The following is a 15,455-nucleotide window of genomic DNA, read 5'->3' on the forward strand; positions in this document are numbered from 1 at the left end:
AACTGCTTCAGTCATAAAATAAAAATTGTTTAAATGTCAGAATGACACACTTGGAAAAATATGAAATATTAATGCATCCACTACAGACAAAATAATGATTTATAATAGTGAGTCAAACTTGGGACAGTCATTTACTGGCTCAAGACTTAGTATCTCCTACCTCATCCAAACACAGTAAATCGTGATTTTGACGATTTACACATTTCTTATTATTTGTCAAGATTACGACTTTAAGTGCCATTAACAGTAATGTAGGTCAAAACTAATTACAGTAAGTTATTGAGTTAAAAGGGAGTTAGTATGGCCTTATTTTTCTTTCTTTTCATATCTTATTTCAAATAATAAAATATCATGTAATAGAATTTAATGTAATTAGAAAAAGAAAAATACATCATAATTCTGAATTTAAGTTAGCCAGACACATAAATTGAGTAGATTTCTGATAGATAGATAGATAGATAGATAGATAGATAGATAGATAGATAGATAGATAGATAGATAGATGGATGTTTGTTTCTTTTTTTCTGCTCTCTGATTGGCTGCTGCGGTGGAAACCGCGCCTACGTCATCCTGCCCCAACACCGGCTGTCTGTACAGTTGTCATTAACTGCCAGTGTAACGGTAACCGAGTGAGGAAATACAGACACCCTCGACCTTTAAAGTTGATTTAAAGTGACTGATTTAAGCGCTGTTCTCCAGGCAAGCGTGGAACAAGAGCACAGACATGGTTTTGAATTCCGAAGACGGAGTTGGTAAGTGGGCTTTCGTTGGTTAATGTGAGCTAGCTAACCTAGAGGCTAACCAGGTTAGCTAACGTAACTTTATTTAACATCGTAACTGAAAGCACCTTACGTTACTTTTTGTAAATACCGGGTAATTATTTTTAAAAAATTGCATTTACTTTCCTGTCAGCAGAGAGATATCAACAGGTCCTCATTTGACTGATTTGTTAATGCTCTTAGGCAGTCTTTATTAACTGGCACAAGGGATCCATTATTATTAATCTGGATTTAGGCCAGACCTCATGGGGGTTGTATTTATTGTGCAGCACTTTATAGTTCATCATGTGTCTATAAATAGTACAATCAATGTGCCCATTTGTTGGTTGCAAATAGAGGAAGTGCTCTCTGAAATCGGACTTCTCTAATAATTTCCCCAAACTGTGACCAAAGTGTTGGACACAAAAAGGTCAATACAGAGAGGGCAAATGTTCTACCATAACGTAACAATGTTTTCTTGGATTATAAATCCTCACAGCTGCACTAATGCTTCCTCTGACAGACTGAGAGCTCCCACGGGAAATGCTCTACAATGAGGTAATTTACAGCTGGGGAAAAGCCTAACAAAACCGATTACTATATGTGATTTAAATTAGGATGACTCATTCTGTTCAGTCAATTGTATGAGATGGACTATCAATAACATACATTGTATAGTCAGGTTGGTAGCTGCTGTCAAATAAGGATCAGAGTGACCAGCAGTATGGATTTATTTTCAGGCATTAATATTAGTAGTTCAATTTTTGTTAGTAACTGTAATGCACTTCACCACACTTGGAGAGCAGTTCAAGTTGTCATATTTAGCGTCACTCCCTCTGTGTTTCAGGGACGTGTTTCTCTCCCTCTTCTCTCTCTTTCTGGCTGTGTGAATGCGATCCGTCACTAGGGAGTTTACCATAACCGCAGCACTATATCACTCTTGATCTGGTTATCCTCGGGGCCGGGAAACCTTGAAATGCACAATTAGGGCCTTGTGAACTGAACACTGAAATGGACAAGTATTGCCTTGTGAACAGTAAACACACAGTTAGTTTTCTAGTCATAACTGATTTGCCTTGAGCCCTGGGTCAGCTGCAATCCTGTGGCGGAAAGACAACCCAGTGAGGGAGCTGTTGTTGGTGTGTGATCTATTCCAGAAGAAAAGTAGGGAATTAAGGATTTAAGATGTAAGAATGATTCAATCCTGCCAGAACATAGAGCGGTTGTGTTGCGGTTATTTCTTGTTGATGGTGAGCAGGAGATGCAAATCATATATTCCAATCCTCGTTTTTTGAGTGAACAGTGTTTCAAAGACGAAAAACTGCACCTCCCCACGTCCGTGTCCTCTGGGTGGAACACCAGTGGGGAGACTCTTTGATGCTCTGCTCAGGGAGGGATTCATTAAAAAGAATAATCGAAGAATTTATATTTTTTCCGCATTTACTTGTTAAACTTGTCCACAGTATTGACATTTACATGTCTAATATGTGTAATATGCAATTGTAAAGCGCTTTGAGCACCTGTAAAAGCGCTCTAGTTAAAAAATGTAATTTATTATTATTATTAAATATATTTATTTATTTTATTTAAAAAAATATTTAGCACATAATAACTTTTCTTTCATATTTTTTTCAAATTATTTATGAGAATTTTCTAATTATTATATTTATTTTAAAAATGAACTATATATAGCATATATATCATATATTTTTGTATGTATTTTTTGGCACCCTTTTGACTTTATCAGAGGGAGGAGTCAAAATGGCCAGAGGGAGGTGGGGGAAAGTGATGAGAGTTCACACGCACACACGCACACACACATACACACATACACACATACACACATTCACACACACACACACACACACACACACACACACACACACACACACACACACACACACACACACACACACTCCCAAACACACTTGTCCTCATCCTCATTTAGCTGCAGGCCTGCTCCCCTCCTCTCCCCTCTGCTGGAATGAGAGCTTGAGGATTAAGGAGCCGGGCGGCTGGACCAGACGAACACAGGATTGAAATTGGGATTGGAGGGCTCGGGCAGGACTGGATTATTGTTGGACTGCAGGAAACGGGCAGTTTGTGCTGGGATTGGTGACACGGATTGTCTTGTGGACTCTATGAAACAAGCGGCAGTGAGAAACAAACGTGGTTGTCAGCGGCACTGGGAGCACGGGGACTGTCGAGACTGGCTGTGAAGCTACTCGGCTGCAGACAGACCGACGCTTTCTCTGGTATGAACCTCCGGATTATGAAACAAATGTGTAGGTGTTCAGACAGCGCGTCATCACAACTACTGCTTTTGATCTATTTTTCAGAAACTTGGCTGAATGAGTGTGCATGAGTGTGTTGTCAGGTATTCCTGAGAAACAGTTATGAGAGCCAGAAACCTTGCCAGAAAAAGACATGTGGTTTTAGTTGTTTTGATGATTTGTTTGTTCTCACTGAGGATGTAACAAGCTGCATGACTTACAGGGTAGAGCGTGGAGGGTCACGAATAGAGTGAACTTTAAGCCTGGATATGTCGGTTGTCCAGAGCAGCTGGTCATCAGAGGCATTGCTACGACAAGGTGTCCCATTACTTGGCAACACCAACACTCTCTGACCTCCAGACTGCACAGCCGCTGGTTTATTTAGTTGTTTATGTCAGAATGTGTGTGTTTGTTTGCTTAATAGTAGGATGTTGTGGAGAGGAGTAGTTCTATCAGGAGTCATGAATCCATTTTGCTCTTATTTCCTCTATGAATGAAAAGCCAGACAGAGGAAGTGAGTGAATGTAAGTTTCACTGCCTCTGACTAAGTTATTATAGTAATCAGGTTTATAATTGTGTGTGTGTGTGTGTGTGTGTGTGTGTGTGTGTGTGTGTGTGTGTGTGTGTGTGTGTGTGTGTGTGTGTGTGTGTGTGTGTGTGTGGTGTGTGTGTGTGTGTGTGTGTGTGTGTGTGTGTGTGTGTGTGTGTGTGTGTGTGTGTGTGTGTGTGTGTGTGTGTGTGTGTGTGTGTGTGTGTGTGTGTGTGTGTGTGTGTGTGTGTGTGTGTGTGTGTGTGTGTGGTGTGTGTGTGTGTGTGTGTGTGTGTGTGTGTGTGTGTGTGGTGTGTGTGTGTGTGTGTGTGTGTGGTGTGTGTGTGTGTGTGTGTGTGTGTGTGTTGTGTGTGTGTGTGTGTGTGTGTGTGTGTGTGTGTGTGAATCAATCAGACGTGTCTGCATGTTGGGAGAAGGATTTAAGAGGTTTATAATAAATCATTTGTAAAGCTAAAAAATAGGTCAATTAGTTTACTCGTTGATAGACAGAATGCTAATCTACATTAGAACAATTTAGATAATGGACAAACATTCTTGCAGTTTATTACATTTAGAAATTAAATGTATTTGGCCAATGAAAACTTGACATATTTATTTTAGAATTATAATATATCGTTTGTAATCACTAAAACCATTACATTGTACAAAAACAACATGAATGGTCTTTGTTGACACAGAGTAACTTTGTGATGATGGCAATGAGCAGTTCCCCGGAGTCCCTCAGGCTGACACGCAGCAGCAGCAGCTACGTCCTCCGTGGCTCCTTGCTAGCCTGCAGTAAATACTCTTTCTTTTCTTAAGCTGTTGTCACTGATGAGAAACATGGTGGATACGGACAGTAGTTAACAGTGCAGGGCTTTGATGTTTGCAGAACAGATTCAGTGTAAATATTCTCCATGATTTCCCTTTTTTATGTTGAAATATCTTGAGAAAAACCAGAAGTCACCGTGACTGACGGCCTCCCATTTCCCTCCCTCTCTTATCGTTCCGCTGCAGATATCATGTGTGGCCGTAGGCACATGAACTTCTGCTCTATCAAAGTGCACACTTGTTCAGTTGAGGCGGTGTATTACATTTAAGGCGGAGTGGACATTTGAGCTTATCAGAAACTTCTATTCTCTTAGATCATATTACACTCTGATGTTCTATACATTTAAAGACATCCTCTCGGACTTTGAGAAACTGTGATGGACATTTTCATTGTTTTTCATAAGACTTCATAGAACAAACGAGTAATTGGCCACATGAGTTAATTAACAAAACTGTTAACCCCTGCCTTCAAAATGTGCTTTCTTTTAAATAAAGAAACCACAGAAATATGTTGTACTTTGCAACAAACAGCTGTAATGGAGATTGTGTTTGCATAACCTGTCATTCAGTTAATACAAGCTGACAAAGGTTAAACATATTGAAATAATGTATTTTTTGCAATCTTACAGTCCAAAAAAGTACTTATGTTCAAATGCCCCATGTTTTCTGTCAATAACCTTACATTGCTAACATATGGAAAAACACCATTTCCACCAAAATGTCCCCATCACCATGTGTGTGCATCAGTATTAAGAGCAAGAGGATGGATTACCCCCCCCCCCCCCCCGTGGGTTCTGATGCTGGGGGTCATTATATATCAGAGAGCAGTGGGGACTCTGATGTCTCTCTCCTTCGTGTGTGTCTGTCAACATTTGATCTTTGTATTTGAGTGCTTCATGTCCTTTCTCCCCCAGTGCCTGATGACCTCAGTCCAGAGGAGAGAAAGGAGCTGGAAAGCATCCGCCGCAGGAAAGAGGAACTACTGCACGACATACAGGTAACTAATAACACACACTTCTCTCAGCCGGTCCAACCTGTCATCAGTCCTTATTTATTACTCTTTGGACAAAATGCTTTCTTTTATTACATTACATTACATTGCATTTAGCTGACGCTTTTATCCAAAGCGACTTACAATAAGTACATTCGACCAGGAAGACACAACCTTGAAGAAAACAGAATCATATAAGTACATCAGGTTTCATAGAGCCAAGTATTTCAAGTGCTACTCAACTGGCTTTAGATAAGCCAGTCCCTTTATTAGTATATAAGTGCTCTGTCAGCAGTTCTTTGTTAGTAGTTCTATCGCTCGAGGTGAGGTTCTTACCAGGGCAAACATGATATGGGAATTTGTCTTCGTCCCTTTTGTTTATAAATTGGTCCCCAACCTTTTTACATTGTAAGCTGTGTGGAAGGAACATTAAACCAAAGGGAATTTGGCAGTGGTGGAAAGTACTTTCACTTAATTAGAGTACTTAAGGACATTTAGTGAGAGTATTTCCATTGTTTGCTTTACAATTGTTTTGTCTCAACATCACATTGTTCCAGTATTTCTTTATTATCTCGGTGTCCTGAGTAGATGCGTACCTCTAGGTCTAGAACGGTGTGTGTATATGTGTTTTTGGATGGGGGTATAGGCGTATGAACACCGGAGAGTTACTGTGTAGAAATTCAAGAAGAATGAAACTAGTGTTGTGTGTGTGTGTGTGTGTGTGTGTGTGTGTGTGGTGTGTGTGTGTGTGTGTGTGTGTGTGTGTGTGTGTGTGTGTGTGGTGTGCTGTGTGTGTGTGTGTGTGTGTGTGTGTGTGTGTGTGTGTGTGTGTGTGTGTGTGTGTGTGTGTGTGTGTGTGTGTGTGGTGTGTGTGTGTGTGGTGTGTGTGTGTGTGTGGGTGTGTGTGTGTGTGTGTGTGTGTGTGTGTGTGTGTGTGTGTGTGTGTGTGTGTGTGTGTGTGTGTGTGTGGTGTGTGTGTGTGTGTGTAGCACTTTCTGCCTGGAGGGACAGTTTGACCCCCCTGCCTCAGCCCCCCCTTCAACCTTTGATAAATGAGTGTCAGCTCTTTATCTGGGTTCATTGTTTTGCCAAGATTACATTGAATATTAGGTCTTATCGTGATTAACAAGACATTGTATAAAACCAATAATGACTTTTATCAACATAAAGGTTTTTGACCATAACTAGATAAATGACTGGGAACAATATCTACTGCTATCATAGTTCCACGAGTCAGTTTCAAGCTCAAATCTTCCAAAAGTCCTTAGTTGGAGTTGTTAATAAATGGTCTTATGTAATAATAAAGTGAACATGTTTTGGTCTGTTGGTAAAGCACTTGATGACATTAACATCGGCTTCTTCAGCAATGTTCTTTTCATTTTATAGAACAAATATTAAAACGACTAGTAGAGTAAATACATTATAGATGAATTGATTATAAAATTACTACATATTTTGATCTATGTTGTTGTTGTTAACCTTTATTTATCCAGGTAAAATCCCATTGAGATCAATGATCTCTTTTTCAAGGGAGACCTGCAGCAGTAGGTTCCACAAGAAGACATAAAAACATAAACAACAAAAGGACATCATACAGCAAAATGTACAGGGATTACAATTTACATATTTAACCACATGTACAGGTACCAACAGCATCTGATTGTGTAGCATCCAACCGAGCTTTAAAAACTTGTAGTGGTACTAGCTTGGTAATTTTTCCATTCTTTTTGCAGACTGTTCCAAGTTAGTGGAGCTGCACATCTAAAAGCTTTCTTCCCTAAGACAGTCCTAGCACTTGGCACATTTAATAAAACCACAGCATGCGATCTCAGGCAATAAGTACTTTCAATTCGCAGAGAGATCAGGGAGATGGTATAAGATGGTAGTTTATCCAACATGGCTTTGTAAATGAAAAAGTACCAGTGACTGAGCCTCCGTACAGTAAGTGATGGCAAAACCGCCTTGGTATACAGGGTACAGTGATGCGTAAGTGCTTTACAATTTGTCAAAATCTCAGTGCACTGTGATACGCAGCATCTAACTTGCTCAGGTAATTGGCAGGTGCATTCATATAGACCAGATCCCCATAGTCCAGCACAGGTAAAAAGGTCACAGTGACTAGCCTTTTCCTGGCCTCAAGCGAGAAAACAGGACTTATTTCTGTAAAAGAAACCTAGCCTAACCCTCAGGTTTATTTACATGAAATTTAAAGTGAGACAATCATCAAGCCAGATACCCAGGAATTTGTAACGGGTAACCACTTCAAGTTGTATTCCTTGCGTAGTTACAATATCCAAAGCAGTCTCCGGTGTATTTTTATCTTTAGCTTTAGAAAAGAGCATTACCTTGGTTTTATCACATTTAAAAGAAGCTTAAGTTCAGAGAGCTGAGCCTGAATAATGTTAAAAACAGCCTGTAATTTAACAACAGCCTCGTTAATCGAGGGACCTGCACAATACATAACTGTATCGTCCGCATAGAAATGTAAGGTTGCTCCTTCGACATTTTCACCTAAACTATTAATATAGAGAATAATAGCGGACCTAAAACAGAACCTTGTGGAACACCATTAGAAATGTTTAACCACTCAGAAGACAGTCCATCAAACTGAACACATTGTGACCTTTCAGAGAGGTAGTTCACAAACCACCCCACTGCATGGCTGGATATGCCAACACTGACCAGCCTCTGCTTTAAGATGCGATAATCGACGGTATCAAAAGCTTTGGATAGGTCAACAAATAGAGCTGCACAACTCTGCTTATTATCTAAAATACTCGTAATATCATTTACCACTTTCATCGTGGCAGTGATGGTGCTGTGTTGCTTTCTGAAGCCCTGACTGATGTTTAGACAGGATGTCATTTGTACATAAAAACTCCTTTACCTGTCCACTCACAAGGCGTTCAAGAACCTTAGCCAGAACTGACAATTTAGAGATGGGTCTATAATTGTTTAATAAGGTGGCCTCCCCTCCTTTTAGTAGTGGCAGGACATACGCTGACTTCCATACTTTTGGGATTTTGTTCGTGCTGAGGGAGAGGTTAAAAGAGTAGTAAGAGGTGGAGCAATATAAAATCTGCAGCTATCTTTAAAAAGAAAAGTTCTACGTTTGTCCGGACCAGCCGGCTTTTTAGGATCTAGCTTGGTTAAGACTTCACGAACAACATCAACAGTAAAAGGAGTTAAACTGAAAGGGTTTTCCAGACCCACGTTGTTCTGAGTCACCGACTGTGGTGTTCACAGAAGCAGAATTAGAAACAGAATTAAACGGAGAGCCACAGGACACAAAATGCTCATTAAACAATTTAACATGGTTAGCCCTATCCGATATTAGTGCCAGATGCTGTGGTAAGGCACGGAGGTAGCTCATTACCGATATCACCGGTGGATATCTATGAGATGTTCATGCATCCAAAACAAACACACACACTAGAAAGACAAACATGGCTCCCGGCAGCGACGCTGTGCGACTGATTGATGGAGTTTATTACCGAGGTGGACTCGTACGGCGCTTTCCTTTTCTCTAAGCCCCGCCCTGTGTTGCCCTGGGGGGGCTGATGGGTAATGAGCCATGAAATATTCCAGTAATGGAGACGGAGGACGCTCTTCGTCTATGAGGGGGGTGTAACCATGGAAACGCACATGTAGGAATCCAGTTATTTACCCTTTCTTTCACACACTCGCAGATAGCTGTAGATAATAAGAGCTCCAACCAGAGACTCCGGCCTTGTCTGCCTTCTTTTTTTCTTTAATTATCTTAGTTCATTATCTTTTCTGGGCTCAGGGTTTTCAATCTGTTTCTCGCCTCTTTTTTTTTTTTTTACTCCTACAAACCTCTGTTGTCCGCTGCAGCTACACTAAGCCAGTCAAAGTCTTTGATCCTGCATGTTCCCCTCCTTCCCCAGCAGTGTGGCTCTCAAACAGCCTGCGGAGGGCATCGGGGGGGGAGGCAGGGTGATAAATCTGGGTCAGCACTGGGGGAAGAGGAGGGAGCGAGGGAAGCGAGTCGCCGCTGACCCCAGAACAGGTGCTACAGCTCCCCAGAGAGGATTTTCTGCAGAGGGCGGTGTTCCACAGAGCTCCCTGCAGAGAGGTAGTAATGAGTCTGAGAGTGAGTCGGGTTCCTCTTTCTGGGTTCATGTCTGTGAGAAGAGCCGGTCTGAATGTTGCATGTGCAGTGAGAAGTAGCAGGAACAGATGACCGTGTGTAATGATTGTGCTGCCGGTGAGATCAAAGCATCTCCAGAGGTTCATGTGAAGGGTCGCACATCACACACACATCACATGTATGCACGTCTGTTTCCTGCTTTATATTTCATAACCCTCCTCTCTGTCTGTCTGCTCTCAGAGGCTGAAGGATGAGATAGCAGAGGTGACCAATGAGATTGAAAGCCTGGGCCAGAGTGAAGAGAGGTAAAGTGTCTCTTAACCATTCCTGTGCGTGGGCAGCTGGGGTCCTCAGCCTTTGTTTTAGTGGAAGTGCACTCAGAGAGAGGGACAGAGAGAGGGACAGGATCTGCCTGACGCTCAAAACAGAATGCGCTTTATTAAGTTGAACAATATACAGTTTACTATGATGTAGAACTGAAAAGCAGCAAATCCTCACATTTGAGAAACTAAAAACTGTGAATGTTTGCCATTTTTCTTAATAAATTAAATGATTATCAAAACTGCCGTCTATTTTCTTTTTTGGTCAATTTGACAAATCCATGTATTTAGTTCGGGCTCTTTTCATTTGTTTTTAGGAAAAGCATGCAGAGGAATAAACAGATGGCCATGGGCCGAAAGAAGTTCAACATGGACCCGAAGAAGGTGAGAATGATTGGCATCTTTAACAATCTTGTTTTACCGAAAAACCCCAAAGATATTTAGTTTACAAAATAAAAACACAAAAAAAGGACGAAAGTTGGTCAAATAAAAATTGGTAATACACTGTATGTGTTCACTTTTTTGTTCCTCACTGGACACCATAATATTCTTATTCAATGTATTTATTCTTTGTGAACGATGTTCAGACTGGGTTTCTTTTCTGCCTCAGGGGATTCGTTTCTTGATTGACAGCTCCCTTTTGAAAAACACCAGCGATGACATCGCCCAGTTTCTCTACAAGGGGGAGGGGCTTAATAAGACCGCTATTGGAGACTACCTAGGGGAGAGGTAAGTGTCATGATGTTTAATATTTACATTTGTGCTTGTCCTACTGAGACGAAGTCAAAATGTCTGAGTACAAAAAACGGGGTTAGGGTTACTAAAAGACAGAAAACCTTGCTCCTTGTTATTTCAGGGTTTCTTCTAGAGCTGCCCATGTTTGTACACGTTCAGCATTATTGAGGACAAATCAGGAGCTTATCAATATGCTATTGGTAATCTGAATATGATTTAATAAGCTCATGTTGCATTGCAGTTCTAAAAGATCATCCGTTAATATGATTCGTCACATCTCATAAATTTTGACACACACAGCTAAAACAGAGCTGCATTCAGCTATGATGTGTGGGTGTGTGGTGTGTGTGTGGTGTGTGTGTGGTGTGTGGGTGTGTGTGTGTGTGGTGTGTGTGTGTGTGTGTGTGTGGTGTGTGTGTGTGTGTGTGTGTGGGTGTGTGTGTGTGTGTGTGGTGGTTGTGTGTGGTGTGTGTGTGGTGTTGCAGAGATGACTTCAACATCGAGGTCCTGCACGCCTTCCTGGAGCTGCACGAGTTCTCAGACCTGAACCTGGTGCAGGCCCTCAGACAGTTCCTGTGGAGCTTCAGGCTGCCCGGCGAGGCTCAGAAGATCGACCGCATGATGGAGGCGTTCGCCCTCAGATACTGCCGCTGTAACCCCGGAGTGTTCCAGAGCACAGGTTGGCAGATCGATGTCATACCAACAAATCTGACTATAGGTAAAGTCCTGAAAAAGAACACACACTGATTGAGTCTTCTTCTACAGATACCTGTTACGTGTGTCTTTCGCTGTGATATGTTGAACACCAGTCTACACAACCCCAACGTGAAGGACAAGCCCTCGGTCCAGAGGTTCACGGCCATGAACAGAGGCATCAATGATGGAGGAGACCTGCCGGAGGAGCTGCTCAGGGTGAGAGGCGGTGTATTTACACGTTTGAACAATGTTCCCCTCCAGTATATTCGGACAGACAAAGTTTACTCGGTTTAAATGCAGAAAAAAATAATACCAAAACAAAAAAAAACATGCATTGTGCCAAATCACACTGTCGTCCACTTGATGTTCGGTCTTCTTACTGTGTAAACACTGCTGATGATGCAACTGGTAAAGGGGTGGCTAATTGTAATTCCATTATGTTCTGCAGAGGCGCTTAATCCATAGAAACACATAATACATTGAACTGATTATATTCTCTATCATTACTCTGAGAATGCAAAGTAACTAAAGCTGGGGAGATAAATGTTAACATCCCATATCTGCTCATCGTCTCTGTAGAACTTGTTCGACAGCATCAAGAACGAACCCTTTAAGATCCCAGAGGATGATGGGAACGACCTCACACACACCTTCTTCAACCCCGACGAGAAGGATGGCTGCTCAAGCTCGGTTAGTGCATGTGGTGTGGAACGTGTGCAATTCATGAAATCATACTGCTGTTAGTCCCTGTGAGGCCCTCTAGTGAACTGGATCTGTAACGGCAGATGAGCAGGAAGAGTTGTTTGTATTTTTGTCATATTAATTTGTGGATGTGTTTTTGTTTGTTTGTCTTCATGTGTTTTTGATTCCAGGAGGTATGTACCTTTTAAACCCCTCAGCTTTAATGACACTGCTTTGCTTCTGAGCCCCCCCCCCCCCCCCCCCCCCCCCTCCTCCTCCTCCTCCTTGCTTCGACCCACACTGGCACAATTAGATTAAGATTAAAGAAAAAAACCTCTTGGGCTGTATTCTTTAAAAAAGATGGTTTGCCATTTGAAGTGGGGTTGTGTCAGCTGCTTGTTTAGAGACCGGCACAGGGGCTGAGAAATGTCCTGCATTTTAGCCTTCTCTAAACGAAAAGCTATTTATTTTAGTGTACAACATATTTATAATATCTTTACCTTTCCATCAGACAGCCCGCTCTGACGGGGGACTGAAGCCGTTCTCTCCAAAGCAACCAGACTCAATTGTTGAAAACAGTTCTCCAAGAAACACACCATTATTCTCCGTCTGCCACGATCACTTAGTTTGTAGATGTTATTTCTGACTTTGTTGAAGCTGAACTCAACCCAAAGTCATTCACAACAACAAACAAATTAAAGGATTGAGTCAGAACAGCAACTCCCTTGTTCTCGCGAGGTAGAATGACTGTTTTTGCCAATGTTGTCTGGCAGCTTTGAACAGAGCATAACTGGGTATGAAGGCTTTATTTCCCCGTCGGTAAGGGCTGTCTGGCGGCAAGGTGGATCAAAGAAATGATTCTGAACATGGCATACACGATTATTTTTCAAGGTAGGCCTGTCTTTTAGTTGGCTTAAATATGATCCCTTTCCACAGCAGTACATGTCTCAGCTTCTGTATGAATGGGGCCCTGTTGACATCCATACACTGATGATATGGAGAAGAACCTCATACACCCCCAGTTCAAAACTCACAAACTATGCCTATAAGCCCAGATGTGAAAAGAAGTGATTTCACATCTGTTTCTAACTGCTGGCCACTGACCCAAGTTCTAACCCTCCACGATGAGTTCCGCTCTATATTTAACTGCTGATGTGTGCCGTCACTGTGCTTCAGACTCGCTGCTGTATGAAGTTCAGCTTTCTGCTTCAGCAAATAAAATGTTATGTCTTCACTGCAGTCAGAGCTCACCTGTAATCTGTCCTCAGGAGGGCGAGTTAAGACCTGGAAGAGACGCTGGTTCATTCTCACAGATAACTGCCTCTACTACTTTGAGTACACGACTGTAAGTAATTACCGCTTGGCTTTTATAAGAGAAGAGATAAATGCTGTATGAAGGCTTCAACAGGACCGACGATGTATTCTCCTCATCTCTTTTGTTTCCAAGGATAAAGAACCCAGAGGAATTATTCCACTGGAGAATCTGAGTATCAGAGAAGTCGATGACTCCAAGAAACCGGTAAACTATCTTCTCTTTGTGATGCATTTTGTCGTATGATTAAACTTTTCTGCTGGTTCACCCTCCAAATCAGATCTTTGTGTCAGAAAAGTAAAACTACCATAAAACAAGATGGTGCAGGATAAAAATGCAGCTATCATTTGGTGACGCTCTCAAAATATGTCGATCTTTCTTCAAATGCACATATAATGTCCGGACTGATGGATTTAAATATAGTAAAGTGTCAGTTTTTTTCCAGTTTATAAATCAATAATTTAAAGATTTGTTCCATGTATTCTTTTTATATATATGATTTGTCATCAGGAAATCTATTTGTATTTGAATGAGTGTTTGTGCTCCTTCCTTGACTCATCTCGTCGTGCTGTTCTCCAGAACTGCTTCGAGCTGTTCGTCTCCGACCACAGAGATCAGGTGATCAAGCCTGCAAGACGGAGGCAGACGGCCGCGTGGTGGAGGGAAACCACACTTTCTACAGGATCTCCGCCCGACCGCCAGAGGAGAAGGACGAGTGGAATCAACAGCATCAAGTGAGTGGCACTTCAGCTCTCGCTTTGTCCTTGCAGCGGATCACTGTTACTGTCTCGTATCGAACCCTCCTTCCTTCTCCTCCTGCAGAGCCGCCATCAGCAAAGACCCGTTCTACGAGATGCTGGCTGCCCCGGAAAAAGAAAGTGTCGTCTCTCTGAAAGGGGCTGTAGCGCTGCGAGGATGAAACACTGTGGACCTGAAAACTCCTCCTCCTGCTAACCCACTGAATGTGGACCTGACGGAGAGAAAGTTTGCTTTTTAAAGCTCTTCCTCTGTCCCCCTCGTACCGACACCTCTCTCTACCAGGTTTGACCTTGTGTTTAACGTTTCTCTCCCCATCTAGAGATGATAGGACAGTGCTCTCTGTCCTCTGTCTTTATCTCCTTTGGGACCTTCTGCAGTGCTGTACCCCCTTTATACACTGTGTGGTCTGCTGTGGTACAGCAAGGCTCTACTACAGAGGCACTAAGAAACATTATATGTAGTTAGGCAAGTTAATATTCAAAATGGGTGAGGGGTTTGTATATTCCAGAGAAAACACAATTTGGAAGGAAAAAGCTAGGAAGTTTCTGCTCAGTCTCAGAATGTCTGAGGAAAAACAAAGCAAACGTTTATGCTATTGAGATTATCAAGCATAACATTTTAAGCGGAAAACAAATACTCGGTTTGTGATCACAAGTAGTTTAATAGGTCATCCATTACAGGTCAATGACACAATATGGCCAATCTTGGGGCGTATTGCTGTGATGATCCAGCATGCCAAGTGAAGCGGTTCCCTTAAAAACAACCCGCAATTTTCAGTGTTAAATAACCCTTCTCCTAATAGAAGCTAATACCTACAACGGCGCTGATAAGCCGTTGTTCTCCACAGCTCTCCGAGGAGATGTTCTCGGTCCAGAATGAAACTTTAAAGTGGACCTATCCTATTATATTTGTAGGGCCATGACCTATATAAAACATGTCTGCCAAAGTTTTTTTTTCAAAATACCAAAACAGGTCATGCATTTGACACATGCTGTTACCATGCCACGCAACCTCTCACTCCCGATAGGTGGAGAGTTGCCCATATAGGCGGAGCTCCTCGTTCCTGACGTCCAGAACAATTTCAAATTCTGTATCAGATCCGTTGCAGCCCCGTTTTTAGAGATTTGGGTAAGGAGGACAAGAGAGAGGGTTGCGTTCCCTGACACACCAGGGACACATTCATGTATATACAAGACGTACAAAAGTGCATTTGCATGATAGGTCCCCTTTAAGATATTGTTTTAGTTGAACACCTACTGTTTTTTGATAAAAGCCTTTCTCCACCTTGTGAAAGTTGCAGCACATTTCAACACAAGGATGGGGATCAGCTGATGAAGGAATCACATGGCACAATAATGTGATTCAGAGCAGCTTTCGGAGAGTCTGAAGTTTGAGATTCAATTTCTGTTACAATATAGAAATCACATGGAAAACAAATGTTGTCATCTCGCTTGGGATG

The 15,455-nt window shown here is 41.9% G+C and overlaps 1 protein-coding gene across 1 annotated transcript; it reads left to right on the forward strand.

Moving 5' to 3' along the window:
• Positions 1–608: 608 nt before the first annotated feature.
• On the forward strand, positions 609–14,321 carry cyth1b (cytohesin 1b). The gene is given in 15 exon segments (XM_071206730.1): positions 609–752; positions 5,306–5,388; positions 9,734–9,798; positions 10,131–10,197; positions 10,424–10,542; positions 11,034–11,227; positions 11,314–11,329; positions 11,331–11,460; positions 11,824–11,908; positions 11,911–11,934; positions 13,194–13,270; positions 13,373–13,444; positions 13,817–13,862; positions 13,865–13,971; positions 14,316–14,321. Coding segments are annotated over 15 exon segments (1,119 nt in total). The 5' UTR covers positions 609–724.
• The last annotated feature ends 1,134 nt before the right edge of the window (positions 14,322–15,455 follow it).

This window comes from Pseudochaenichthys georgianus, chromosome 19, assembly GCF_902827115.2.
Source record: "Pseudochaenichthys georgianus chromosome 19, fPseGeo1.2, whole genome shotgun sequence".
In the NCBI taxonomy this organism is placed as follows: Eukaryota; Metazoa; Chordata; class Actinopteri; order Perciformes; family Channichthyidae; genus Pseudochaenichthys; species Pseudochaenichthys georgianus.